Here is a 26,500-nt window from a genome sequence, read left to right as displayed (position 1 = left end):
TTTCTCACCAGCCGCAGCACCTCCTTCGTCTCTCCGCGGTGAACGCGCCCGCCACGCTATGTCACCAGGCCAGGTCCTGCAACACCGCCTCCATGGCTAGGACTTCCTCACCAGCCTGGGGCGTGGGGTGGCCATTTCCCCCTTACTGACTTGTCTCAGGATTCACACACACACACTTGACTTTCGGAAACTTCTTTTAAATTAATTTCACTGACACTAAAAGGGAAGCTTTGTGGAGTGTGATTGTGGTTACCTGTTAATACTTGGCAACAGTTATGAGCCCTGATATGAGCCAACTTCTTCCGTCTTATCCCCTTTGAGGACGCTCTGTTGTCGCCCCCATTTTACAAACGAGGAAACTGGGGCTCGGAGGCCTGGAGCAACGCGTTCCAGGACAGACGGCAGGGAGCCGGGGTAGGAATTCCAACAGGGAATTCCCTCTGTGGTAGGGAACGTGGCTGGCACCTCCCTGCCTTCCACCCTCAGTGCTAATGTGAAAAAGAAGATGGTATTATGGAAAAGGCAACAGGCTGGAGATGCCCCGGATTCCCAGGCGAGGGCGCCGGTCTCACCGTGCGCGCAGGTGGGGCGCGTGCCAGAACAGGGCTTGGGGGTCAGGCCGAGACCGGCGGGCACCTTCACCAGGGCCGCCCGTGGCGTCCCCCCAGCCCCTCTGCCGCGGGCCCCACGTGGCCCCGACCCTGCGGCGGCCTTTCGGAAAGGCGGAGCTGAGAAACGGCCGCTTGGCTCCACTCGGCCCCACAGCGCCCAGGAGCGAATCCCGAGTCCGCTCGGAACCGCCTCGCCGCGTGGCCCGGGGCGGCGTCGCCACCGCGCGTTCTCGGCTTCCCGGCTGCGGCAGCGATGCAGGTCCTTGGAGCTGGAGCGGGGAGTCCGGGAGGCGGCAGCGCTCCGGAGACGCCCTGGTCCCCCGCCGCGCGTTCCCGCCTCTGTGCCCTCGGGGGCGGGGTGGGGGGGCGGTCGCCGCTGCCATTGGCCGTGGGGGGTGAGGCGGGCCCAGCGCAGGAAACCCCGCCCCTCCCTCTGCGGCGGGGGCGGCCCCAGCGGATGAATGAAGCGGCGCGTGGCTGCCGGGGAGGCCAGAGCGTGGAGCGCCGCGCTGCGCGGCGGCCGGGCCCTCGAGACGGGGACGGTGAGTGCGCGGGGAGCGGGGAGCTGGCGCGGGTGCACAAGGCACGACGTGCTGGCCTAGGAGCGCGGCAGGTGCCGCCATCGTGGGCGAGGGCTGGAGCGCCGGGGGGATGCGCGCGGGGGCGGGAGGCCTGGGCACCGGCCGAGCGCCCCGAGCCTCTCCGCGGGGGAGGGCAGGACCGAGCGGAATCGGAGGCCAAATTCGCCGCTTCCCGCCGCCGGCTGCGCAGGTAGGAGCTCCCGAGTCGCCCGCAGGAGGACCGAGGCGAAGGAGCCCCCCGCTGCAGCGGGTGCCGGGGGTAAGCGGGTGAGTAGGGGCTGCGGCCCTGGCAGGGACTGTCGGAGTGGCCGGGGCAGGTGACCTGGGCAGGTGGCCGGGAGCGCGCGCAGGCGCAGGCCCCACAGATCCAGTTGGGGACGAACGCGCCTCTGCGGAGCTCCAGAGTTGCGGAGTCACCCACCTGCGGCGGCCGCTGCTGCCGAGTCAAGGAGGAAACCTTCATGCACGGAAGTTTCTCGGGGGCGGCCGGGCTTTGTTCGCGCCAGAGGCGCTCGAGACACCTCCGGGAGGGGAGCGCGGGCGGAGCGCGCAGGGCTGGTTTCCAGCAGCGGCGGCGCCCCTTTCCCTGCTCCACCACGCGACGTCCTCGCCGTGGCTTGGGGGGACCCGGGCGCCCTCCAGGTGCAGGCAGAGGATCGGGTGCCCTCGCGTTGCTGATGGGCGCCCCTGACCAGGGAGGATGGAAAGGAAGGAGCAGGCAGGCTTGGCTGCCCTAGACCGGCCCTAGACCGGGAACCTGGGAGCAGATCTGACTTCCACTTCCAAGGGAGAAACCGCCTCCCGCATTGGCGCCCCGAGGGGAGAGAGAAGCCCAGCTAGGTTTCCGCGTGGTCTGCGTGGTTGGTGAACCCTCAGGCTGGGGGGTGCCCCACTTGGCGTGCAAGGCCCTCTTTGGAGCTGCCTGAGACCTGGCTATGCGTCCTGTTTCTGTCTGGAGGCGGCTGGAACGCGGTAGTTTTCCACATCGATGCAACCAGCTTGTCAGCTGCTGCTCCTCAGCTGTGGTTTTTGGAACTTGGGTTACCTCCATCTAATCAGAAACTGGCTCTGCGGAGCCCGGTGTCAGCGACGTTTTCATTCCCAGCAGCATGGAGCAAATAGATCTCAGAGGACAGCTCCTTGGTCTCAGCCAGCTCCGCTTGTGAATCTGGTAATGACAAGGACAGTGACAGCAGGGGCTAGGTGTTGAGTGCTGGAATGTGCCAGGCATGGTACCTCTGCTTTGAGCATCATCTCATTCAGTCCCTAGCAACCCCACGAGGTGGCCATTATCACTCCCACTTTATAGATGAGTAAACTGAGGCACTAAGAGGTTAAGTGATTGACTCTAGGCCACACAGCTCGTAAGTGCTGAAGAGGTCTGACTCCAGGTTTGTCTGATCCAGGCTTGGGCTCCTGTTTTACGACTCTGTTCTTAAAGAGGCAAAAGGCGACTGCAGGGTCAGGCCAGAGACCCAGAGCAGCGTCCCAAGAGGTGGGCCTGCGGTTACTGGCAGAGTGTCTGTTCTGGGTTGTCGGTGATCGCAGGAGACCAGTAGGATGTCGCTCGGGCGGAGACCACACAGCCCGACTTTCCTCTGTGCTGCCGGAGGGAGCCAGGGCAGAGGCCGGCCACTCGGTGAGACCTGGACGCTGACCACAGCCAGGCTGCCCTGACCGCCCTCGGCAGGCTGTGTCCTGCCTTCCTGCTGGGCAAGGTCAGTAGGTGGTGCCTGGAAAATTCTTCATGAGGGAGCTTCCCTCCCGAGTGGCCATGACCTAATCTGTAGCTCACTGGGTGTGGCCCCTAAAGCAGGTGCTGGGCAAGTCCCTACCATGGTGGAGAGCTGGCTGGGCACGTGGCAGGCAGGGCAGGCTGGGCCAGGTAAAGGGTGGCCAGGTGGATGGACGTGCTCTCTTTGCTAGACTAAGCCCAGAGAGGCCGGCTCTCCTCGGGGCTCTGATGGGCGCCTTGGCTTGACCAAGCCCCATTGCAGTTTTGGTTCCAGGTCGGTCTGACTTCCAAATGGCAAAGTTTTTCTCAGCCCATTGTAGGATGAAAAGTTAACTTATGGAACTTACTATTGTGCCTACAAGGTCTTTGATCTGGATGTCTCCATGAGTGTTAATCCATTTCTGGGGCGGGTACTGCTGAGCCAATATACATTCCTGGCTTCCTGGACTCATCCACTGGAACGTGTTGGGTCCTGGTGCTCTCCCCAGCGGTTGGTTGTAGGTGGTCAGAGATGAGCCACAGAAAAGCCAATGTGCAGCCTGGTGCTGGAGGCAGGAGGGAGCGGGGCCCTCGGAGCGCCGAGAGAGAGCCATGCCAGGCCAGCCCTCCTGCTTCCTCCAGCAGGCTGTGGACAGAGGCCACAAAACGTTCCCTCACGAGCCACGTGACTGCCTCATTCACAAGTGGCAAGGTGCACACTATTGGCTTTTGGACAAGGACATGGGACAGTCCTCAGACCTTGCCGTCGCCTTCGTTCTGGGACACGGACAACTGTCTGGCCCCCCAGTGAGCTTGCTGAGTGTCAGTTGACTTCAGGCAGGATCTGGGTCTTGCCCACTTGTTGGAATGGGCACGTGGGGATTGCACCCCTTGAACAGGGAGGGAGGTGCCAGCAACTCACATGCTAGGTTAACAGGTTCTGGGTGACTCGGAGCCTTGGCCCTGCCAGGGGTGTGGGGAGGAAACTGGCCCTGCTGCTGGGACAACAGACTCCGGGCGTGTCCTCCCGTGGGTCTCTGCAGAGGAAGCAGACTGGGGCTACAAAGAACAATCTGGTCCTGGGAACCCTGCTTCCTTCTCTGGCCCCTGCCAGCCCTTCAGGCTGCAGTGAGGGTGCAGGTGAGGGTGCGGGTATGGGTGCAGGTGAGGGTGTGGGTGAGGGTGAGGGTGCGGGTGAGGGTGAGGGTGAAGGTGCGGGCGCACTGGGGTCTGCGGCTGTCTCCCACCCTTCAGTTCTTTTCGGTAGCCTCCTTCCCACCAGCATCACACAGAATTAGACCCTGGGACTACATTTCTGGCGGAAGGTGACTGCTTTTTCAAACCACGTGCCTTCTGCAGAAGCCGCTCCCCCTGTAGCCCAAGCTCAGGGTGAGACTTGGCACCACTGGCCGGTGTCGCTTATGGGTGCCAGAGAGCCCAGATTCCTCTCCCTCCTGCGCACAGCCAGGCCCTTCCTGCCCACGGACCTTGCCTTTTCTTGGTGATTTTTCTAAGAAAACAAGCCTTGGGGGGCACCTGAGGCATCGCCCCTCTGGCCCAAGCCGCAGGGAGAGCTTGGGATGCTTTGGGTGGCGTGTGTCATCCAGTCTGCTCCAGGCTCACATGGGGCCCTTGCATTTGCCACTGGGCTCTGCCCTTTGGTAGACGCTGTGGACCTGATATTTGGACCCATGGGCCTAGGAGGCCACTTGGAAGGAGAGTGGCCCAGCTGTGCCAGGCAGGTTCCTCATCCGGAGAGAACCTGCCCCCCACAGCCTCTCAAGCCCCCCGAGGGCCCTTCTGGGTCTTGTCTCTCCCACATGTTGGGGGTCAGGTTTGAGCCCCTTCGCTGGCGGGCCCTCTGAGCTGCCAGCTCTTCCCTCCCACCACCTGCCCTGCCTCCTGTGGTGCACAGGGCTCTCCTGGAGGAGGGAGGTCATGGGCATCCCCCGCCTCCTCACCTTCACCCTCAGGAGTCCCAGAACCCTGGCTGCTCTGCACAGCAGGCTGGGAAGCAGGCCCTGTGCCCGAGGACTAGCCTGAGAACTGGCTAGTCCTTTCCCCAGAGGACAAGGAGACCCGTGAACACCACGGGTCTGTAAAGGGCCCCCCCCACATGCAGGAAAACATGAGTTGTGGCATCACTTACACCTTCACTCACCAGTAGCCGAAGCACGGCGGGGTCCTGAGCATGGGCAGGGCAAGCCACTTCCACGCCAGCCATGGAAGGAGGCTGAGGAGGCCGGGGCAGCCGTGGGGACCTGCGGCAGGCAGGGCCTGCAGGGCTCCGGGCCCGACAGGGTGGATTTCCATTCCGAGTCTATTTCCCATGAACTCGAGTGCTGACTGGACCCACCTTGAGTAGGATGCGCAGTGGCTCATTCTCATTCTCGTGATGTCTCTGTTATGGGGGAAGCTGAGGCAGAGAGAGGCCCGTGACCTGTGTGGCTTGGAGCCAGCCTCTCTCTTTTTCTCAAACACGCCCTTGAATGGCAGGAGGGTTTTCAGTTCCATGATGGGACGATGAGTCAGAAGGAAGAGTAAACCTGCACACACCCGCGGCTTCACCCGTCCTCCCCACGCTCCCAGGTTCAGTGGGTGGAGACTGGGTGCAAGCAGGGACACCCAGGTTGAGGGACAGGTCCTTCTGGGCTGGCCCTGCTGCCGCACCCGGCTCCCTCTTGCTCACACAATCCTTCGTTGTCGGCCCCATGCAAAGCAATGGCTTCCTGCCTGCTCGCCTGTGCGAGGTCACCAGGTATGCAAATGGGGGTGTATCAGGCACAGCTGAGGCCCCCATATGCTGCTCCCAGAGTCTGTGCCTCAAGCTTAAGAAGTGAAAGCTCCCTTCATTCATTCACCTAGCTTGAGGAAGAGACCCCGGGGTGAATTTGGAGATAGAGGAGAGAGTCCCAGGTGTCTTGGGGGGCTGGTCTGACAAGGGAGGCAGCCGAGGATGGTGTGGGGAGCAGGCAGGTGCTCAGGGCGGGGCTGGATGCAGGGCAGGCGTGTGGCTGTGGCTGGCAGCCTCAGAGCCGTCAGGTGCCAGGAGGAGGGACTCGGCTTTGCCAGGCAGTGCCTGGGCTGGAATCTGAAGAGAAAGGAGAACCGAGACCCTGTGGTCCTATCTGGCCTCCAAATTCTGAGTGGGGCCTGGAAGCTGGGACTGGGGCATCCCCTAATGTGGAGGGGTGCTACCCACCCAGCCCAGCTCCAGGCCTCCCTGGGGACATTTGCTGGGCCACAGTAGGTCAGGCAGGCCAGGCCCAGGGGCTGGCAGGCTTAAAATAGGTCTCTCAGGGATCCTGCGTCCTTTCCACGCACTGCGCTGAGAGCGCTTTGCAGGGAGCCAGACTGGGAAGTAAGTGGATGGGGCCTAGGGAAGTAGGTAGGCTTCTAAAAGTGGCACAGGCCGGGCTGTGTCAGCTGCCCACACACGGGGATACAGGCTGGCACCCCAGTTCCCACAGGCCAGGCTGTGTCAGCCACCCGCACGTGGCCACTGGCTCCTCCCAGGCCACTGTCCTGGCTTGAGAGGAGGGGGAGGAAGAGGTTGGATTCGCCTCTAAAAGACCCTAGCAGAGGAGTCAGGGCCTCCTATCCCGGAGATGCAGCTGACTGACCAGGCCGGCATGAGGAAATCGGAAGAGAACTCTGGCCCCCATGGCCTCCTCCTAAAATAGCGGGCACAGACCCATACACAGGTGCACACGCATGCATACAGCCTCCCCAGGCCTGCCGTCAGCCGGAGGCTCCAGGGACACATTATCCCCCGGCTGATCGCCTTGGCCTAATTCACGCCCTGGCTGCCAAGGCCTCTGGCGGCAACCTCCCCCCTTCCTCCCCTGCGGAGTTGTTGTGGGTTAGAGCAGGGACAGGGCCTGAGGGGGCTAAACTCCCAGGGAAAGGGCAGCTGGCTCTCTGGATGCACAGGAGGGGCAGGGTGGTTTGTATTTCTTTCGGGCTGAGAGCCACTTAAGGCTCTGCTCGGCTTCTTCTGGCCTCAGATGTTCTCCCATGGACAGAGGCATCAGGGCAGCTGGGAGAGGACGGGCCAAGAGGTGAGTGGGTGCCCTGGGGCAGGGTAGCCACAGGGGTCCTGAAGTGGCTCTCAGGCGGGGCCGCCAGTCAGGGCTCCGGGCCTGGGCACGTGGGCAGGCTCTGCTTCCAGGGGCTCCTTCCCACCTGCCGGCTGCGTGGGAGCTGTGTGGCCGGAGCCACAGGGGAGACCTTGTCCCTCTTTCTGGAGCAGCCGTCAGGAGTACAAGGCCATGGGAGCGGGCCCTACTCCATGGAGGTGATGGACCCTCCTCCTGTGACGGGGCTGATTTCAGTGACTGTATGTGCACAGGAGAGCTCAGCTGGTTCAGGCCTCCAGAAGGTCCCCGGGCGGCGGTGGTGGTGGTGTGCTGTCAGAGCCTCCTCCCGAAGCCCGGCTCCCAGGGCCTTGGGTGATGACTGGAATTGACTCCAGGCTCCATGCCTCTTGTCCCCACCGGCTCTCTGCAGCCCAGGTGGTTCTAATTCGCAGCCACGGGCAGCTTTTGCACCCAGCTCTCAAGTGAAGGCCGCTGGGCTCCTCATGGGTGCGATGGTCTCCTGGGAGTCCCTGAAGCCCAGGCTTCCCACACAGCAGGCGTTAGGAAGCGGGTGCCAAAGCATGGAAGGACTGGCTTGTATTAGTCTGAGTTATCCAGAGAAACACAACCAACAGGATAGGTGGAAAGAGATTTATCCTGAAGACCTGGCTTAAGCACTTATGGAAGGGGCAAGTCCCGAGACCTGTTGTTGGCAAGCTGGAGGCCCGGGAGAGCGGATGGTTTCGGTCCAGTCTGAGTCCGAAGGCCCAAGAACTGGAGAAATGCTGCTGCAGGTTCCAGCCTGAAGGCTGAAGACCCAAGAAAAGCTGGCATTTCCGTCCAAGCCCAAAGGCAGGAAAAGACCGAGGTCCCAGCTGCAGCAGTCACAGGAGGATGCCCTCTCACTCAGCCTTTGGCTCTACGTAGGCCCCCAACTGATTGGACGAGGCCCACCACCCTGGGGAGGGCCACCTCTTCACATGCTAATCTCACCTGGAAACACCCACAGCACACCCAGAACGATGCCTGGCCAAATGTCTAGGCACCCAGGGCCCACTCAGGTTGACACATGAAATTCACCATCACAGTGCTCTTTGGCCCTGACCCTGAGACCATCGCACATAGCGTCAGAGGCTGTAGAGTGGGCCCTGCAGAGGCCAGGAAGAAGATGCGCTGGTGTTAGATGCAGTCAGGGTGTTCGGATGAGGATGACAGTGGACTAGACCTGGGGTGCTGACAGGAGCCAGGGCGGCCTCAGGGCTGGCCGCTGGCCTGTCCTTCCAATCCCTGCCCCGGGTCTCCCACCCCCTCCTCTGCCACGTGGCTGCCACTGCCCGGCTTCCACAACTGCCTCACAGCATCACCCCACCTGCAAACTCCTCATCTGCAGCACTGGGGTTCGCCTGCATCTGGCCTCATCAGCGGGTGCAGTTTTATCTGCATATAAACCAGCCCACCCCATGCAGCCAGCTTGGGATGAGAGGACGGTCATAGGGTCCCTGTGGCCCTTGGAGGGAGGCCTTTGGAAGAGGCAGGTCCTTTGAATTTGGTCTGGGGTCAAGGCTGCCTGCAGCTCCCTCCCCAGCTCCGTAGTGGGGGCTGTATCCATGCATCAGAAGAAGCCGCTGCCTTTTCCGGGGAAAGCTGAGGGTGTGGCTCTGGGATGAGGATGAGGCTCCATCCCTCACTGTTGCAGGGACAAGCTTGGGAAGCTGACGCACCTTTTTGTCAAAACCAATTCCAAGTGGAAAGAAACTATAGGCACGTGTGCATGTGTACACACCCCTATACAGACGTGCACACACAGGGTGCCAGAAAGAAGAATCAAAAGGACAGGCCTCCCTTCTTCCCCAAGCCCAGCTGCAATGTCCAGTTGCCCTTGGTGGGGCCAGTCCAGGGGCCAGGCAGCCTCTACGGGTGGGGCTGCCATGAGGCCCTTCCAGCCCCTGAAGCTCCCTTGCCCCACCCCACACCAGCTTACCCATAATGGGCCTGAGACCAAAAAACCAAAGGTGTGGGCTGCCAAGCTGCCCGCCTTCACGCGGACCAGACATCGTTACTCCAGTCTCCATTAGCAGTGAACACAGAGGTGATGTTCACCTTCTCACTGAGCCATGAGCGCATCTGCCTTGGCCATCTCGGAAGCTAGCAGATCCCAGAAGGAAAGCCACATGTGAGTGGCGTGGGTGGTCCCCGTGGGCCCCAGCAGTATTTGTCATTGATGGAACTGATGACTGAGACCAGGACGGGGGCGCTGGCTGCCTCCACCAAGCATGCGTCTGGCTGTCCACATCGCTGGACTCGGCTGCTGCCGCTAAGATGCTTTCATGTTCCACGTTGGGCTGGTTTTCGTGTCAAACGTTAGCCCTGAAATGTAAGTCCTGCACCGCATTTTCAACAAGGACTCCCTCAGGTCCGGGCCAAGCATTGACATACATGCTGGGCACCCACTTCTCCAGGCAGAGTTCTCATCCCTCTGGCTCACCAGCTCAGAATGGCACGCTCAGTAAATGCCAGTGCTTAGGACGTATCCACGTGAGGTCTTGGTACAATCCTGGAAACTTCCTTTGGAAAATGCATGAATGTGGGACCGGCCCATTGCCCTGAGAGTCCAGAGTGTTGCCTGCCCAGCGTCACTCAACAACCCATCTGTCCCCTGGTGATGGCAGGGGCCAGGCCAGATGCCCCATCATAGCCAGCTTTTGTATTTGCTCCTGTTGTCCTTTAGCCCCTGAGTCATGGAAGGCCCACCCTCCCCTTTCCAATCTAGACACCGCTGTTTAAGGGGGAAACAGCCTCCCAGAGAAGATTTTCAGCTTCAGAAGAGAACCCGGAGCTGAAACTCTTGGGCATGATGAAGCTGGAATGGGTACTGTCACACGCATGCCGCTTGTGTGAGGGCAGGTACAGATTCAGATAAGGGGAGGCTGGCCCGAAGCCAGGTCGCTGCTGGATCTCGGAAAAGACGTCAGAACCAGGCCCCAGCGGAAGCCCCTGGAGGTGCACAGCTGGTGAGCTGAGTGGTCCCGCGTAATTCTCATCGTCTGCGGCCGTCTGATGGGCATCCGTCTGAAGCCACATGGCTAATATTTAAAATAGGATTTTAAATTTGCTGATTTAAATGTGCATAATAGGTAACTTTCGGCTGAGCTTTACATATTTATGTCAGAGCTTTTAATTCAGGTAAAACAGCCTTCAGCTTGGAGCTGTTTGGACACCTTCAACTACCTGTTCTATCTCAGTTGTGACTTTCATTTTCAAGCAGGAAGTCCCTCTGTTTCTCTGTGGCCATTGCTGGTCACGAAGCTTAGCAATCTGGCTTCCTCTCAAAGCTGTGCCGATGGGATCCTCCCCCTTCCCCCTTCGGCCCCAGAGTGTGGTCCTGAGGCCAGGGCTGAACAAACTGCCTGTACGAGGCAAGCCCAGTGCCCGGGCGTTGAGTGGGTGTTTCACGGCAGCCAGCGTCTTGGTTGGCAATGGTTTATGTGGGCTTGCCCACCACTGAGCATCCCAGGGACCCCATCAGATCCTTTGCAGAAGTGCTGCTGAATCCGACCCGCTCCCCCTGCCCCCGCCTCCCCCCCCCCCCCCCCCCCCCCCCCCCCCCTGCCCGCCACCTCCCCAGCCCACCCCCCAGCCTCGCCCCCAGCATGTGCAGCTAGGCGGAACCTCTGAGCACTCTCCTGCCTGCGTCAGGCTGTTCCTTGGCCCTGCTGAGGCTCCTTCCCTTAATGTTCTGGCCCAGCCCGGAAATGAGGTCAAGTTTCTGCTATTTATGTGTGTGCATGTGCACGTGTGGACCTTGACCTCCAGGCAGTCCTCAGGGTACTTCTTGGCTCTGTGTTTGTGCACTAACAAAAACAATGCGAGGGAAACACACCCAAACGCTGCCTGGGGAGTCTGCGTAGCTCTGAGCCTGGCCTGTACTCCCCCAGGCCTCTGAGGTTGCTTTCTGTTTCAGCAGCGAGATCCTCCGGGCTGCTGAGCGGCACAGCCATTGCGCCTCCTCGCCAGTCCTGCCCCGGGGCTCTTCCTCCTCCATCTTTTCCACTCGATTCCTGGCATTCGAGTTCTTATGTTAAAAATGCTCCTGGGACGTCATCCTTGTGACAGCTCGCTTCAGTAGCAAGCCTGTGGCTTGTGGGTGGCAGTGGGTGGCTCTCTGGCCCTCGGGGACGCGTGGAGCATTGCTCTTACAATATAAAAGTCTCTCCTTCCACGCACGCTCCTTTTCTGACACGGCAGGTCCCAAACCAGCCTGGCCTGCCAGCTCGTGGATAGGTATTGGCATTGTAAATAAAACCCCGGGTGTGGCCACGGGCACCCAGGGAGCAGGCCCCAGGAATGACTGCTGTGGAATCTCTGCTGTTCGAGGCCTCCAAATTCAACCTCAAACAGCCTCACAGCAGTGTCCAAGGTCAACAGTGGCTGCACGTGAGTGCCACACGAGTGTGCACGGCTCTTTCAATAGGTGTCAGAAGGCAGCTGTGACGCAGACACTAGGCTCTGGGGCCAGACTGCGGGGGCTGCCTCCTCATTGCCACCGGCGGGCTGCGTGGCCTCGAGCGAATGACTGACCCCCCTGGGCCTTCTTCCCCTACTGTGAGGCCTGGGACGGTGCCTGGTACACAGCCGGTGCTCAGTGTGCACAGCGGGTGTTAGCACCCTGCCACCCAGCCGGATTCTTCACAGCAGCTGCCTGCATTCGTCCCAAGGAGTCTGGGGCTGGAGCATCCATTCACTAAGAGGGCGAGACCTCTGATTCCACAGAGGAGCCCTGTGGGGACCGTGCTTCGGCGGAGGATGTGGTGGGAGGACCTCAGAGCCCAGCTTTGGGGTCTCAATCCTGAGATCCATGTGGCCTTGGGGAAGGGGTGCTGGTACTGCCAGATCTCTCCAGATGTAAAACAAGCCTTGCCTGAACCTGGGGGAGATGCCATGGCCTGCTCCCGGCCTGACCATGCTGGGCCCAGTTTATCTGCCTTCACAGATGAAGTTGCCCCTTTATTAAAAAACAAAACAAAACAAAAAAAGCCAGCAATTTGTCATCCCCCAAACGCTGTAGTGTCTGTCAGCATAGGCCTGTCCCAGGGCTGGTTCTGAGGCCCCTGTGTCCCCTCGCAGCCCCATGGCGGATCACCGGCTGCGCCTCCGCTCCCACCTGCCACGCTCACCTTACAGTTTGTGTGTCTGTTAAGCTCTAACTCTGCCTCAACCCCAAGGTCATCTCTCCGGGCCCTCCTCAGGCCTCTGTCATCTCCCAAATTCAGGGGCACATGTGACACCTGTTCGCCTCCGTGGGGGTTGCTGTAAGAAATGATCACACACCAAAGGGCTTAAAAAATAGTTTATTCCCAACCAAACACTGCATGTTCTCACTCACAGGTGGAAATTGAACAATGAGAACACTTGGACACAGGGCAGGGAACATCACACACCAGGGTCTGTTGTGGGGTGGGGGGAGGGGGGAGGGATAGCATTAGGAGATATACCTAATGTAAATGACGAGTTAATGGGTGCAGCGCACCAACATGGCGCATATATACATATGTAACAGTACCCTAGAACTTAAGATATAATAAATAATAGTTTATTCCCCCCAGCTCCGGAGGCCAGGAACCCAAAATCCACATGGGCTGTGCTCCCCCTGGGGCGCTGAGGAGGGTCCTTCCTGCCCCAGTGGCTCTCCGGGGCTCCAGATGGTCCTGGGAGCGCCACGCCCATCTCTGTCTCTGTCTGCAGGTGGCCTCTGTGTCATCTTCTCTAAATGCACCTGTCACCGGGTTTAGGGCCCACCCTAATCCAGGATGATCTCTTCTCAGATCACTCATCACATCTGTAAAGACGCTTTTTCCAAATAAGGTCACGCGCTCAGGTTCCAGGTGAATGTGACTGCCCGGGGAACGTGGGGGGCACCGGTCCATCCACCCCAGCCCCAGCGCAGGCCCAGTGGGCAGACTCTGTAAGGAGCTGCCAGGAGGATCCTGGGGCATCACCCAGCCCAGGTCCCCACGGGACTGCCTGCTGTCCCTGCGTCTCCGTGCATCTCTGTGCGTCGCCGGCTGTGGCTGGAAGGAGACCCCATGGCCGGATACTTAGGGCTTCGGACTCTGCAGAGCCCTGAGCGCGGCTGATGTGGCCCCGGCCTCAGCCCGACGTCAGTGGGCAGCATTTCTCACGCTTTGTGTTTTGGAGCCTCCCAGGCTGTGACGTTTCATGGACTAAATAAGCTCCAGAAGCGCCAGGGTCCCTGTTGAATGTGATACAATGTGGCCCAATATGGACACGCCACCGCCCACCCCACTCCACCCCCACAGTGAAGACAAAAGACCCCAGACTGTGGACTTAGACAACGGAAACGAGGCCCCCTCTTACTGCTGAGGATCAGAAATCAGGGATCATGGTGTCTGCAAGGCCGGCCCCCTTGGAGGGAAGGAGCTGCTCCCGGCCTCCCTCCCAGGCAGGGGAATGGTCTGCACATCCACATTCTCTTTTTAGAATACGGACACCGGTCACATTGGATCAGGGCCCACCCAATGTCGCTGTTTAACCTTAGTCAGCTCTTTAAAGGCCTGAGTTTCAAAAACTGTCATATTCGGAGGTATTGGGGTTTAAGGCTCCAAGACAGCTTCTTTTAGGGGTCACAATTCAGCCATAATAGGAGGTGCCCCAGATGGCAAGCACCTTGAGGTCTGCGGGAAAGACCCTCCCAGGGTGGGGGTAGCACAGGTGTTCTGTATCACAGCAGCCCCAGGAAGGACCCGCCCAGGGCGGGGGCAGCACAGGTGTTCTGTATCACAGCAGCCCCGGGAAGGACCCTCCTAGGGCGGGGGCAGCACAGGTGTTCTGTATCACAGCGGACCCAGGAAGGACCCTCCCAGGGTGGGGGCAGCACAGGTGTTCTGTATCAGAGCAGCCCCGGGAAGGACCCTCCTAGGGCCGGGGCAGCACAGGTGTTCTGTATCACAGCAGCCCCGGGAAGGACCCTCCTAGGGCCGGGGCAGCACAGATGTTCTGTATCACAGCAGCCCGGGGAAAGACCCTCTCAGGGCGGGGGGGCAGCACCGGTGTTCCACATCATAGCAGCCCTGTTTATTTGCCGGTTTATTTCTGACGGGGAAACCCCTTAAGATGCAGAGAGGCTACAGCCACCTGGGTTCCCCAGAAGGTCTTGGGCAGTAGGGGGGAACTGTTGCTCCAAGAATTGGTGTGGGGAGGGAGGAGGTGCCCTGCAGAGCCTCGGGATGGTGGGGAAACAGGGCCGGTGAGGGCAGTGGGGTTCAGAAGGAAGGTGGTATGTGGGCACGTTTTCCTGGTAACTGGTCCACGTGGCTGCCAACTGCAGCTTCTGTTAGCCACAGGCAGCGACGCCAGCTGCCACAGACCAAGGCCGACCCAGCACCGGCCAGAGCTCGGCGGCCAGGGGTGTCTCCAGTGCTGGGGGCTTATGTGGCCCAGGAGGCTGCTTCCAGCTCATTCCTGCACCTCCCAAACTCTGCACTGAGAGGAGCTCCTTTTTCATGCCACAGGGTACAGAAAGCTGCCAGGGTGTGAATTTAAGGAAGAACAAGGTCAGGCTCCAGGACCAACGTGGTAGGCCCCCTGTGGAGTGCATCAGGGCCACTCGGCTGCAAATGGCGGGGGACATGGCTGACACCGCGAGCGGGGGCAGGCGGGGTGCAGGTCGGGGTGACCTGGGACCCCAGTGTCTAACTCGGCCTCTGCGTCTCAGCTTCACTCTCCACCGCGTGGCCCCGTCTCAGCTTCACTCTCCACCGTGTGGCCCCGTCTCAGGCCCTGCCCTCGTCACAGCCTGACGCCACACCGCTGAAGCGGCAGCTTCTCCTTCCAACAGTTCTAAAAAGGGCAGGAATCAAGTCCCTGTGAGCAGGCTGGGCACAGCCCCCCACCTTCCCACAGTGGAGCTGTGGCTGGGAGACACCGTGCCTGAGTGTGGATCTGGCCAGACGCCACCCTGGATTTGGGAGGCTCTTGAGACAAGGCAGGCAGAGCTTTGAGCCACCCCCATGATGGGTGTGCTGGAATGTTCCCGCCTGGACGTGCTGTACCCATGGAGAGACATGAGCTTGCTAACCAGACATTCTTCTCACAGGACACGCCAGCCCCTTGGATACCACTTGGCCACTCCCACTGCGTGGCTGAAGCCTTGAGGTCACCAGGCGGAGGCGCGGAGATGCCCCTGCATCAGTTGGGGGACAAGCCACTCACCTTCCCCAGCCCCAATTCAGCCATGGAAAATGGGCTTGACCACACCCCACCCAGCAGGAGGGCATCCCCAGGCACACCCCTGAGCCCCGGCTCCCTGTGCTCCGCTGCCCATAGCCCCCTGGACACCAGCAAACAGCCCCTCTGGCAGCTCTGGGCTGAGAAGCGTGGCGCCCGGGGGACCCACGAGGTGCGGCACGTCTCGTCCGGGCAGAGCGTGGCGTGCGGCTGGTGGGCCTTCGCACCCCCGTGCCTGCAGGTCCTCAACACGCCCAAGGGCGTCCTGTTCTTCCTGTGCACGGCCGCGTTCCTGCAGGGGATGACTGTGAATGGCTTCATCAACACAGTCATCACCTCCCTGGAACGCCGCTATGACCTGCACAGCTACCAGAGCGGGCTCATCGCCAGCTCCTACGACATCGCCGCCTGCCTCTGCCTCACCTTCGTCAGCTACTTCGGGGGCTCAGGGCACAAACCGCGCTGGCTGGGCTGGGGTGTGCTGCTTATGGGCACGGGGTCGCTGGTGTTCGCGCTGCCCCACTTCACGGCTGGCCGCTATGAGGTGGAGGTGGACGCGGGTGTCAGGACGTGCCCTGCCAACCCCAGCGCGGTGTGTGGGGACAGCACCTCGGGCCTGTCCCGCTACCAGCTGGTCTTCATGCTGGGCCAGTTCCTGCATGGCGTGGGTGCCACACCCCTCTACACACTGGGCGTCACCTACCTGGATGAGAACGTCAAGTCCAGCTACTCGCCCGTCTACATTGGTGAGTGGGGCTAGCGGGGTAAGCACAGGCAGGGGTGGCCGAGGGCAGTGTTGCAGGAGTGAGGGTGACTGGCTAGAGCCAGCGCCCCCCCCGCCCCGCCCCGACACCTTCGTATGCCCCTTGTCTGCATGGCCCCGGGGCTGCTGCAAGAGGTGGCAGGGGAGGGGGGTCCGGCCTGAGGCCCAAAGCTGACGTAAGGGACTCCGGCTTTCTCATGCAGACCCTGCTCAGGGCTCCAGGCCGCTGTGCCCGGGAGCCTCAGTGCAACCCCTGCATGGTGTCCAGCCCACCTTGCCAGGACCAAGGGGCACAGTCACCAGGCGCTGGGTGGCACCAGGTCCAATGGCCGACCTCATGCTCCGGCTGGGAGCCTGGCACTTGCCTGGGAAGGAGTTTGATGTGGGATAAGTGACGAGGGACACAGCCCCAAGGCCACACCCATGTCTCCCTGAAAGCACCATGTTGGCTCCATCAGCCACACACAGGTGGAGGGACAGCGCCCTGAGACCACACCCATGTCTGCCCGTAAGCCCCGTGTCTGCTCCGGCAGCCACGTAGGGGTGCGGAAAAGACCGAGCAAATGTGGAGAGTCAGAACTTTAAGGGGAAAAATAACATGAAGCAGCTCGTGGCCACTTCACAGCCACCTAAGAGGAAAGATCTATGTTACAACCCCATGCCCGGCAGCTGAGCTCACTGCCCTGGGGCAGCCCTGGGCCCCTCACTGGCTTCTGGCTCCTGTTTGTTGAGACGTAGGGAAGCCCTATGGCCCGTCCGACATGGCCGAGTTGACCCGCCTGACCCCACTTCTCGGCGTCCACCTGCCTGGCTTGGCTCTCCCCGGAAGGGCATCGTAGGGGTGGTCACGGGGAGCAGCTGGCCCCAGGCGGACTCTGCAGTGACCTCAGCCTCCTCGTGTCCTCCTTGAGCTCTGCTCATCCCAAGGACCTAGGCGGGCGTTGAGATCACCTCACTCCAGCGAGGGGACGTCCCACCACACCGACCCTTCCAAATCCCGGCCCGCGGGAGCGTGAGCTTGGCTGGGTGGAGGGGCTCAGGTCTCTCTGGTCCCTTTCCCCACCCTGGGCCCCTAATTCCTGCCAGGGTCCATTTGTGCGGCTTAGACACCCTGGAAACAGGGCTTCGAGGGCCTTTGCCCTTTCGTAAGGGAAAGAGTGCGCTTGGCTTTGAGGGGAATTTTTAAAAGTTGACGCTGACCCACATCAGGCCCAGTGGCGGCTGCACAGACTCATCTAACTTAAAGACGCCCACGAGGGGAGTGGGCCGGAGATGCAGAACGGCGGGTGCGGGGCTTCTCTCAGGCACGGGGCCCCACGCGGCCCTCCGCAGCCCCTGGGCGGTGCACAGCGGCCCTGACACCTCTGCCTCTATTGCAGCCATCTTCTACACCGCGGCCATCCTGGGCCCCGCTGCCGGCTACCTGATCGGAGGTGCCCTGCTGAATATCTACACGGAAATGGGCCGACGGTGAGTGGCTGCGCACCCTGCTGTCTGCTGCGGGCGCACACCCACGGGAGCCCACCCAGCTGCCTGTGCTGGAGAGACCTACATGTCTCTGGAAGGGGGTTCAGAGCCAGCAGGGCCCACTCTGAGTCAGGCCAGGCACAGCAAAGGGGCTGGGCACCCCCGGGGCTGGAGGAAGTCGAGGCTGGTCTTGGCTCTGGAGGACTCGGAGGGATCTGCAGGGGCCTTGGGAGTTAGCCCCAGGGCAGGGGGCAGGGCAGACAGACAGTGCCCGAGGGCCCAAGCGCTTGCAAAGCCCAGCGAGCCCTGGCCACTGGTTCCCTAATGGAACTGAGATTCTTCTGTTTCTTTTCCTTTCTTTGTATTTTGTGTGTGTGACCCTAGTTTCTGTAAATGTAAGCAGGAGAAAGCAAGGAGGGGTGGAGAGGGAGAGGCTGAGAAACAGAGACAGGGAAAGATGTGTAGAGACAGAGAGGAAGAGACAGACCAAGAGACAGAGACGGATACAGAGGGACAGAAAGAAGACAGCGACAGGCAGAGAGAGACAGATGGAGAAGGGGAGGGAGAGAAGACATGTCCTTGCTGACCTGCCAGTGCTCTGTGGGTTTTGGGCCCCCCATTCATCCCTTGCCCAGCCTGCACTTGTGAAGTTTCCAAGGTCCTCTGTGACGCGGCCTGGGCACCGCTGCACCTTGGGACTCTTTCTGCAGATGGCGCGTCTCCTGGAGGTCTCTAGCACTCTGACCTCTTACAAAAGCCCCTCTGGCCTCGGATTGATAATGTGGGGTCAAGTGCGCGCGTTCTGGGCAGAGCCTTGGAGGTAGGTTGGGGCTCGTGTCCCGGGTCTGGATGCTTCTCAGTCTCTGTGCCCCTTCTGGCTCCGGGATCTGGACCCGCTTTGCACAAAGCGGGGGAGGCAGAGCGGGGTCTGGCCCCGGAGGCGGCCGCAGCATTTCTGCACTAGAACAAGCGGGTGCCGCCTGGCTGCAGCCTTGCAGGGTGTTGGCGCCTCCTGCATCCTGTCTCTGCGGCTCTGCTCCCAGCCTTTGCTGGCCTTTTGCCCTCCCGCCACCTCCTCACTGTGAAGATGCATCCATGAAAGCCCAGAGCTGGTCTCATCACTGTGAAGATGTATCCCTGGAAGGCCAGAGCTTGGATGGGCTTCTGCCACTCCACGGCTGCCTCAGCCCATGGTTCTCTTCCACTCACCGTTTCATTTGAAAGCACTTATGTGCAAATTGCCACGTGCACAACAGTCCCTTTGTGGGGAGCTCTGTGAGCTCCAGCTGAGCCCTTTGGCTTCCCTGGGAACCCCATCTGTCACCCTCTGCGCTGTGGATGCCTCGGCCCGCTGTTGCCTGGAGCGCCTGCTCCTCTTAGCGCCCAACCCCACCATGGTCTCAGGACCAGGCCACAGGTGGCATCTCCAGCCCTGGAGCATGGGCCAAGGCATGGAGCCATCTGTCTTGGGGGACAGCTAAGCCAAGGTGGTGTTTGCTTTAGTCTGCAAGGAAGGGACAGGACCTGTGGCCAGCAGCACCGGGGGGCCTGTGTTGACCAGTGTGCAGACAGACCCTGGAGGTCTGCCCGGAGGAGAGGCCAGGGGCCCCCAGTGTGTGCCATGGAGGGCACAGGTGGGCTGCACGCTGACCCAGGTGCCACTGCCTCTTCCACAGGACGGAGCTGACCACCGAGAGCCCACTGTGGGTCGGTGCCTGGTGGGTCGGCTTCCTGGGCTCTGGGGCCGCTGCCTTCTTCACCGCCGTTCCCATCCTTGGTTACCCTCGGCAGCTGCCAGGTGAGTTTCCCTTCCCCAGCCCAGCCTTCACATTGGGAGACTGTCCCTTAGTCTTTGTGAAGGGGGCACCCCATTTCCTCTGCTGTTTTTGCCCCGCCATGATCAAGTCTGTGGCACACCCTCACTCTCAGTCTTTTGATCTGCATCTTCCCATCTGGGTGGAGAGATGCCTCCTCCTGGCTGTGGCACAAGGCAGGTTGTGTGTCCATCCTGTCTTGTGGCCTCCCCGCTGCCCCAGCGGCTTCTCCCCCCTGCCCCAGCGGCTTCTCCCCGCTGCCCCAGCAGCTTCTCCCCCTCAGGCCACGGAACAGGCTTCTCCCCCTCAGGCCACAGAACAGGCTTCTCCCCCTCAGGCCACGGAACAGGCTTCCCCCCCTCAGGCCACGGAACAGGCTTGTCCCAATCAGGGCAGGGCCTCCGTCCCCTCCTTCCCCCAGCCCCACTTTGGGCCCCAGCTCTCCCACACCTCCAAACCCGGCTTGTGTTGCATTCTCACGTGGTTTCTGTTCCAGTGCCGCTCCCCAGGGCGGCGAGGGCCGCAGGGATGTTAGACCACGACGTTCCCAGACTGGGGAGGCGCAGAGGAGTGGGGGCAGAGCCTCCCTCGGAGAACTCCACCTCCGGGAGCCCCCAGCCCCAGCTTGACTCTGCCCTTCCAGGCTCCCAGCGCTACGCGGTCATAAGAGCGGCGGAAATGCACCAGTTGAAGGACGGCAGCCGTGGGGAGGCGAGCAACCCGGACTTTGGGAAAACCATCAGAGACCTGCCTCTGTAAGGACCGGGGGCGGGAGGGTTCCTAGTGTCCTCAAACCCTTTAATGGCCCCCATCTTGGGGGAGTCGGTGAGAGACCCCTCCAGGATCGTGATGGGGATGCAGCCCCTAACGTCTGTCGTGACCCTGGGCCAAGGGATTTAAGGAGCAACAGAGCCTCCTGGGCCAGCGGCCGCAGACCCCGCCTCAGGGCTGCAGAGCCGTGGGACAGTCCCAAAGTGGGGCCGGGGCCTCGGCCCGCACCCAGGGAGCCATCACTTCACCCCCACAGTGTGGAGGCTCCTGTGGGCTGCACCTGGCTCCCAATGGCCACAGAGCAAATCTCTTCCACACCAGCAAGTCTCCCCATGGCCTGCGTGTCCCGGGGTCCCCAGGGAAGCTGCATTTGACTTGAGCCCCTTCACTCACCATGAGCCCCCACACTCTAATTCCCTTTCATCAGGCATCACCTGAGCCAGACCCCCCGGGCTCTGGGATGTTGCCCCCTGTCTCCTTCCCTCCCTCAGTCTCTGAGGACCTCCCCCCTCCACCCTGCGTGTCCCACTCACCCTCCGGGGAGGTTGCTTGCTCTGCCGTCTGTCTGGGCTGCCTTCCCTTCTTTCTGCTGAGTGTGGTCCGGCCTTGCTTTGCTGTCTTGCTGCACTGCTAGGGTGAACCCGGGGCCCTGAGCCGGTGGGGTCCTAGAGGGACAACATAGGGGCCCAGGCCCTCCCGGTCTCTCCTGGGGATCATGCCTTCCCTGGGGGGGGGGGGGGGGGGCTCTCCCCAGGGCTGGGCACAGGTGGCCCTCAGGGTGGTCACCACCCAAGTCCTCAGCCTCTGAGGCCCCAGCACGGGGAGACTCTTGTGCCCCTTTAGCAGCACGTCCCTGAGCTCACAAATGGCTGCGTCTCACTGGCCATAGTGGGTGGAGGGTGTGGGCAATGGATGAGTCCCCGCTGCCTGCCCTCAACCAGGACAGGAGGAAGGCATCAGGGCCAAAGACGGCCCCTCAGAGAGAGCCCCAAGCTGTCCACGGCAGAGAGGAGCAGGGCTGGATGAAGTTGGGAAAGAGAGGCCTTATTAGGGCCCTGATAGACCCCCAAAGGAGCTGGGAGCTGCCTGCTAAGGAGGGTGACTCCATGGGCCAAGCTGACCCGGGGCCACGTTCACCAGGAGTTGGGAACATCGTGCGGGCACCGGCTCACCCTCTCTCCTCCAGCCGGCAGCAGAGCGGCTTAGAGCTGAGGGCCAGGCGCCCTGTTCCCAGCGTGGCTGTGAGCCCCCAGCGTGGACCTGGGAATCCTGGGCCTCTTTCAGTTCATCAGGTTGATAAAGAGGTTCATGTCCAGGGTTAGTTCCCTAAACCAGTTGCTGGGAAGAAATCAATCATGGGACATGTTCCCTTTATTAAAGTCATGACTAATTCTCCAGGCAAATTCAACACGACTATTTCAGCCGAGCAATCAGTGATTAAGAAATGAAGTTTGCATAGCATTTCAGAGAGTCATGGCCTCCTAACGCAGCCACACACCCCAGAGCCTGGGCAGGTCTGGGAAAAGCCCCAGGGAGGGGCTCCCCCAGGGTGCCCACCCGAGCCGTCCCCCCACATGCCAGGACCCCTGCCCAGGATGCCTACCCCAGCCCTGTCACCCCACACACCAGAACTGGCTGGGGAGGAGGGGGGCATGGGCTGGGGTCTCCTTTGTCCTCTGTCTTGCCTTTTCAAGACGTGGGACCCAAGTAGTTAATCAGAAAGAAGAGGCTTTTCAATCCTCAAGTCAGGAAATAAATTTTGAAAGAATTGGGCTCTCCCATTTTAATCAGGGAAGGGAACAGAAAGAACCCATGTTCATGGTTGCTGAGGTCGGTCTGAGCGAGCCAGCGAACACCTCCAAGCGGGCAGAGTGTCTGTGAGGCTGGAGTGGAGTTTCCGTCGCCAACATCAGCTCTGCAAGGCACCTGTGGGCCCGTCGGGGCTCAGAGGCTAACTAGGGCTGCATCGTCTGTTCCTAATTCTTCAGAATCCATTTACATTTGGCCACGTCCTCAAAAGAGCATTTGAATGTTCCAGGCGTTCAGAGTTGCGTTCATCGGAACCAGGCTCTGGGTGTGGCCGAAAGAGCCGCCCTCCTGTCGGTGGGGGTGATGTGAGGCTGACACTCTGCTCTGGTGAGAGGCTGGAAAGTGCAGGTGTACAGGATGTCGCTAAGCTGCAGACACAGGGATTCAGGTCAGCGACGCTGCGGTGTGAGCAGAGGCGACGTGCTCATGCCCCTCCCGTGTGGTGGACGTGTCATTTATTGCAAAAATTTGCATTATTGTGGGCTGATGTGAGGCTATTGTGCCATGACCTAGGGCTTCAGGAAAAGTCTCTGCCCCGGTCCGTGTTATGAGTTCGGGGGACAGGACAATAGCTGCATCTGCAAACACCCCCACCTGAGGCCGAGAGCCCCCCATTCAGTGGGGGAGAAGGGTCACGCATAGGAGCGTGCTATGAACAGGGTACAGGCAGCTGTGAGCTGGGGTGAATGTGAGCTTTGCCCAGTCTGGGTGATCTGTGTACCCCAGGGAGAGCCGAGCCCCTCTTTGCAGAGGCGGTTCCCCTTCTGTGTCTGCCTAGCTCACTGCTCTGGCTAGGAGGGCTTCGCTTGGTTTACACCATGCAACACGTTTTCAGTCTCAGCATCTTATACGCTTAAGCAGCGGTTGGGAGTTAGCCCTGCTCGGCCCTCCAACACTAACCAAAACAGAGAGAGCCTCCATTCACCACCCAGGGCTTCGTGTGAAGGGATGGGCAGGCCCGACGCACTGCCGTCGGCCGCCTCCTGGACTAGAAACTGCAAAGCCTGATGGTGGGGCCTTCCCAGCTTCCAGGGGGGCATGTCCTCATCCTGAGACCCCACAGCCAGGACTGCAACAGGCAGACGTGGAGGCTGAGGCTGAGCCCTCAGGGCCAGTACAGGGCTCAGAGTTCCCACAGTTCCCCCCAGGGCTCCAGGCCCATGCACCAAGGACTCGCCTTGGTTGAGGCCTCACCACCCCCAGGGCCACCAGCCCCCAAGTGCAAACCAAGCCAGCCAGATCCGTCCACCCAGGGGCTCCTTGGATGGAGGATTCGAATCTCAGAGGCTTCCTGCCCCACTTCTCCCGGGGGCTGGTGGTTCCGTTCCCCTATCCCAGGGCCTTTCCAGTCCTGGACTTGGCCTCTGCCTCCCCCAGCCAGTTCCCTTTTTCAGGCCCTGCTGCTGGCCACTGATGAAACAGGGTCCTGGGTCACTTGGGGTCTCTCCCCACCTGAGCTGAAGCTCTGGCCAAGGCACTGATAAGGTTTTTCCCTAATCAGGGACTGCAGCTTTCAGGATAAGTGGGCCACAGGCATAGGCTCAGCCTGGCACCCCCTGGGTTTCTCTGGAATAAGTGTGGGTGTCCCCCACCTGCCTGCACCCCACTCTACTCCCTGTCAGAAGAGGGATACTTTGTGCTCAGAGCAGGGAGGTGACAGCCTCAGGAACAGCCGGTTCCTCGCACCCTGGGTCTGGCCCACTCTGACCCTCGGTCTCTTCTCCACACCCCAACCTCTGCCCAGCTCCATCTGGCTCCTCCTGAAGAACCCCACGTTCATCCTGCTCTGCCTGGCTGGGGCCACTGAGGCCACACTCATCACCGGCATGTCCACGTTCAGCCCCAAGTTCTTGGAGTCCCAGTTCAGCCTGAGTGCCTCAGAAGCTGCTACCTTGTTTGGTGAGAAAACTCTGAATCTTGGGGGTCCTCTGCTTTTATGTCAGTTCTCAGAAACAGAGAGCCTTCAAGGGCATCTTCTAGGAAGACCCAGACAGGGCGCATGGCAGTGAGTGCCCTCCCACCCCCACTGCCAAAGCAGGTGTGGAGAGCGCCACGGGGGCTGAGCGACTCTGTCCACAGACCGGGGGAGTGGTGGTCCCGCCCTCTTCGTGGGACATGCTCCCTAGGCGGAAGGGTCCGCAGTGGGCTCCACCCACTAGCCACCCAGTCTTGGCTTCTGTGACTTGGTGTAGGAAGGGTTTGGACCTGGCTGTGAACCAGGCGATGGTGCCTCAGGACCTCCTGGGACAGTGCAGCTGAGGGTTTCTCGGTGCCAGAGGCAGGCTGGCCTTCCCAGGCTGGGGCAGGTCTGCAGAAGGTGGGGACCCCTCCGCAGAGCTCCTTCTCCTGCCAGCGTTCACAGGGTAGCCTGGGCCATGGCGAGGTGCCAGGCATGTGGGCCACCACCACCAATCTACTGTGCTCTACCCTCCTGGGGTCCATTATCTGGACAGGAAGAGGGCATCAGATGAGGGCTCCCCTCCCTCCCCCACAGGCCCATCCAGGCCTGGCCCCTCTGGGCTGACCTCGCAAGCCCACACTCAACAGCCCCCCAGAGGTCAGCCCTACTGCCCCTTGGAGAGCCTCCCCACCTGTCCCCCGAAACCTGTCCCCTCCTCACTTGTCGGCCCAGAAGCCAGGTGTCAGCTAATCCCAAATTTGTACTGATGGCAGCCACTCAGGCTTCGACAACTGTCCTTGTGAGTTAGCCTGCAGGGACGCGGCAGAGGCCCCTGGGGGAGGAGGGGTGTGGCTGCCCTGGAGAGGGGTCACTGGAGGAGTCACTGGCTTCCCACTGGGGTAGGGGCCGCTGACCTTGGAGCACTATGGGCTCTCCTCCTGCCCCTGCCCCTACCCCTGCCCTGCATCTTTTGGCCTCTGAGGCATCCCGGCTGCAGGCCCTGGACAGAGGTCCCTCCTAGGGCTCCATCAGTGCAGTACTGAGCGCTCAGGTGTGGGGTTGAGTGCTGCCATGCAGGCAGGAATTGATCCCTCTATGCCTCAGTTTCCCCACCTGTAAAGTGGACCCGGCTGATGTGCCGCCCTCTCCCACCACAGCCTCCTGCCCGAGTCCCTGGCTGAATCCCTCCCTCTCCCCAGGGTACCTGGTGGTGCCAGCGGGCGGTGGCGGCACCTTCCTGGGCGGCTTCTTTGTGAACAAGCTCAGGCTCCGGGGCGCCGCGGTCATCAAGTTCTGTCTGTTCTGCACCGTTGTCAGCCTGCTGGGCATCCTCGTCTTCTCCCTGCACTGCCCCAGCGTGCCCATGGCGGGCGTCACAGCCAGCTACGGTGGGAGGTGAGGGCCAGGTGGCACCTGGGTACAAGTCGCGGCCCCGAGCACCCGTGGTCCCTGGGGAGGAGGAGGGGTGTAGCACTTGGGAGACGTGGTTTTTGGAAGGGGCTACGTCGCAGGACAGCAGCAAGGGCAACACGCGCTCAGCAGGGCACCCGGCAGCATCCACATGAAAGGGCGCCATGCCAGCTCTCAGAAATGCCTGCTCTCCGGTCCCAGGTGTGCCCCTGGGCAGTCACATGCCTCTCTCGGCCTCAGCCCTCTGCTCTGTAGCTCTGTCAAATGGAACAACAGCCCCAGCGTTCGGGGTCCTTGAGGCTGGTCTCTCGGTGACATAAAAAGTGTCCCAGGATGCGCTTCTGGTATTGCCATGTGCTGGGAATGGGAGGGGGATCTGCTGGTCAGGTGGCAATTAGGGGATATCCAAAATATGCACAGGTAGCCTGCACCTCGGCCCTGCCTGCAGGCCCCGGGAGTGCACCTACAGGTGCCGTGCAAGGCCGAGAAGCACAAAGCGGCCGTTGTGGCATTATCGGAAACAACCTAAGAGTCATCCGGGTGGACAGGGTCACTATGCTGTCCTCACAACAGAGGCCCTGCCCACGAAGGAATGGAGGAAGCTCATCCTGGGCCACCGCCAGGACACGCCGTGAAGTGGGAAAAAGGAAGGAGTTGGACAATGGGCGCAGTGTGCTCTGATTCAAGCGAGAAGTGCAGATGTTTGTGACTGCCGAGGGGCGTGTACGTGCAGACGACCCCTGCAAACACACAGCCGGCCTGTGGCTGGAGAACCGAGGACTGGGGTGGGGCCGGGGCCGCAAGGCTGCCTTTGTGTACCTGGCGCTCTTTCTTTCCTAACGTTTGCATTTGATCCATATGAATGTGTTGCCTGTCCAAAAACGAACTAGGGAAAGGGGCTGTGCATCAGGCAGATGGTGCTGGGGGGCATGGGTGTGCCTTCCTTGTGTGAGAAGGAAAAACCATTCTATCACCAGAAGGCAGTGCCCAGCTTGAGTGCCCAGCGTGCTAGGGGCGGTGCAAGCTTGGCAAATTTGTAGACCCAAAATGCAGGCTGCATGGGGACGAGCCCCAAGCCTGACGCTGTGCCTGCTGGGCGCCAGCATGGCTCTGGCCTGGGCCCTACCGCTTGCTTGTCCCCACTCTGCAGCCTCCTGCCTGAAGGCCACCTGAACCTAACGGCTTCCTGCAACGCTGCCTGTGGCTGCCAGCCAGAGCACTACAGCCCCGTGTGCGGCTCGGACGGCCTCATGTACTTCTCACTGTGCCATGCGGGGTGCCCTGCGGCCACCGAGACGAATGTGGACGGCCAGAAGGTGAGTGGGGCTGCTGCCTAC

General features: G+C 61.0%; 1 protein-coding gene across 6 annotated transcripts in view; it reads left to right on the top strand.

Annotated features, from left to right (window-relative positions):
• Window positions 1-1,054: 1,054 nt before the first annotated feature.
• The window catches only part of SLCO4A1 (solute carrier organic anion transporter family member 4A1), a 46,276-nt gene continuing 20,830 nt past the window's right edge, over window positions 1,055-26,500 (top strand). For 3 of the 6 annotated variants that reach the window (XM_058432895.1, XM_058432897.1, XM_058432896.1), the window contains exons 1-8: window positions 1,056-1,153; window positions 15,099-15,975; window positions 17,372-17,462; window positions 19,136-19,257; window positions 19,917-20,028; window positions 23,598-23,752; window positions 24,911-25,148; window positions 26,314-26,479. In XM_058432895.1, the coding sequence (XP_058288878.1) occupies window positions 1,073-1,153; window positions 15,099-15,975; window positions 17,372-17,462; window positions 19,136-19,257; window positions 19,917-20,028; window positions 23,598-23,752; window positions 24,911-25,148; window positions 26,314-26,479 (1,842 nt within the window). In that variant the 5' untranslated portion in view covers window positions 1,056-1,072. Of the gene's footprint in view, window positions 1,154-15,098; window positions 15,976-17,371; window positions 17,463-19,135; window positions 19,258-19,916; window positions 20,029-23,597; window positions 23,753-24,910; window positions 25,149-26,313; window positions 26,480-26,500 lie in introns of all 6 variants that reach the window. The other 3 variants (XM_032142175.2, XM_032142176.2, XM_032142177.2) reach the window with 2 other exon arrangements.

The sequence above is a fragment of the Hylobates moloch genome, unplaced genomic scaffold (assembly GCF_009828535.3).
Source record: "Hylobates moloch isolate HMO894 unplaced genomic scaffold, HMol_V3 SCAFFOLD_21, whole genome shotgun sequence".
Taxonomy (NCBI): domain Eukaryota; kingdom Metazoa; phylum Chordata; class Mammalia; order Primates; family Hylobatidae; genus Hylobates; species Hylobates moloch.
Note: the sequence above shows the minus strand (reverse complement) of the source record. Positions and strands in the feature narration are given on the sequence as shown.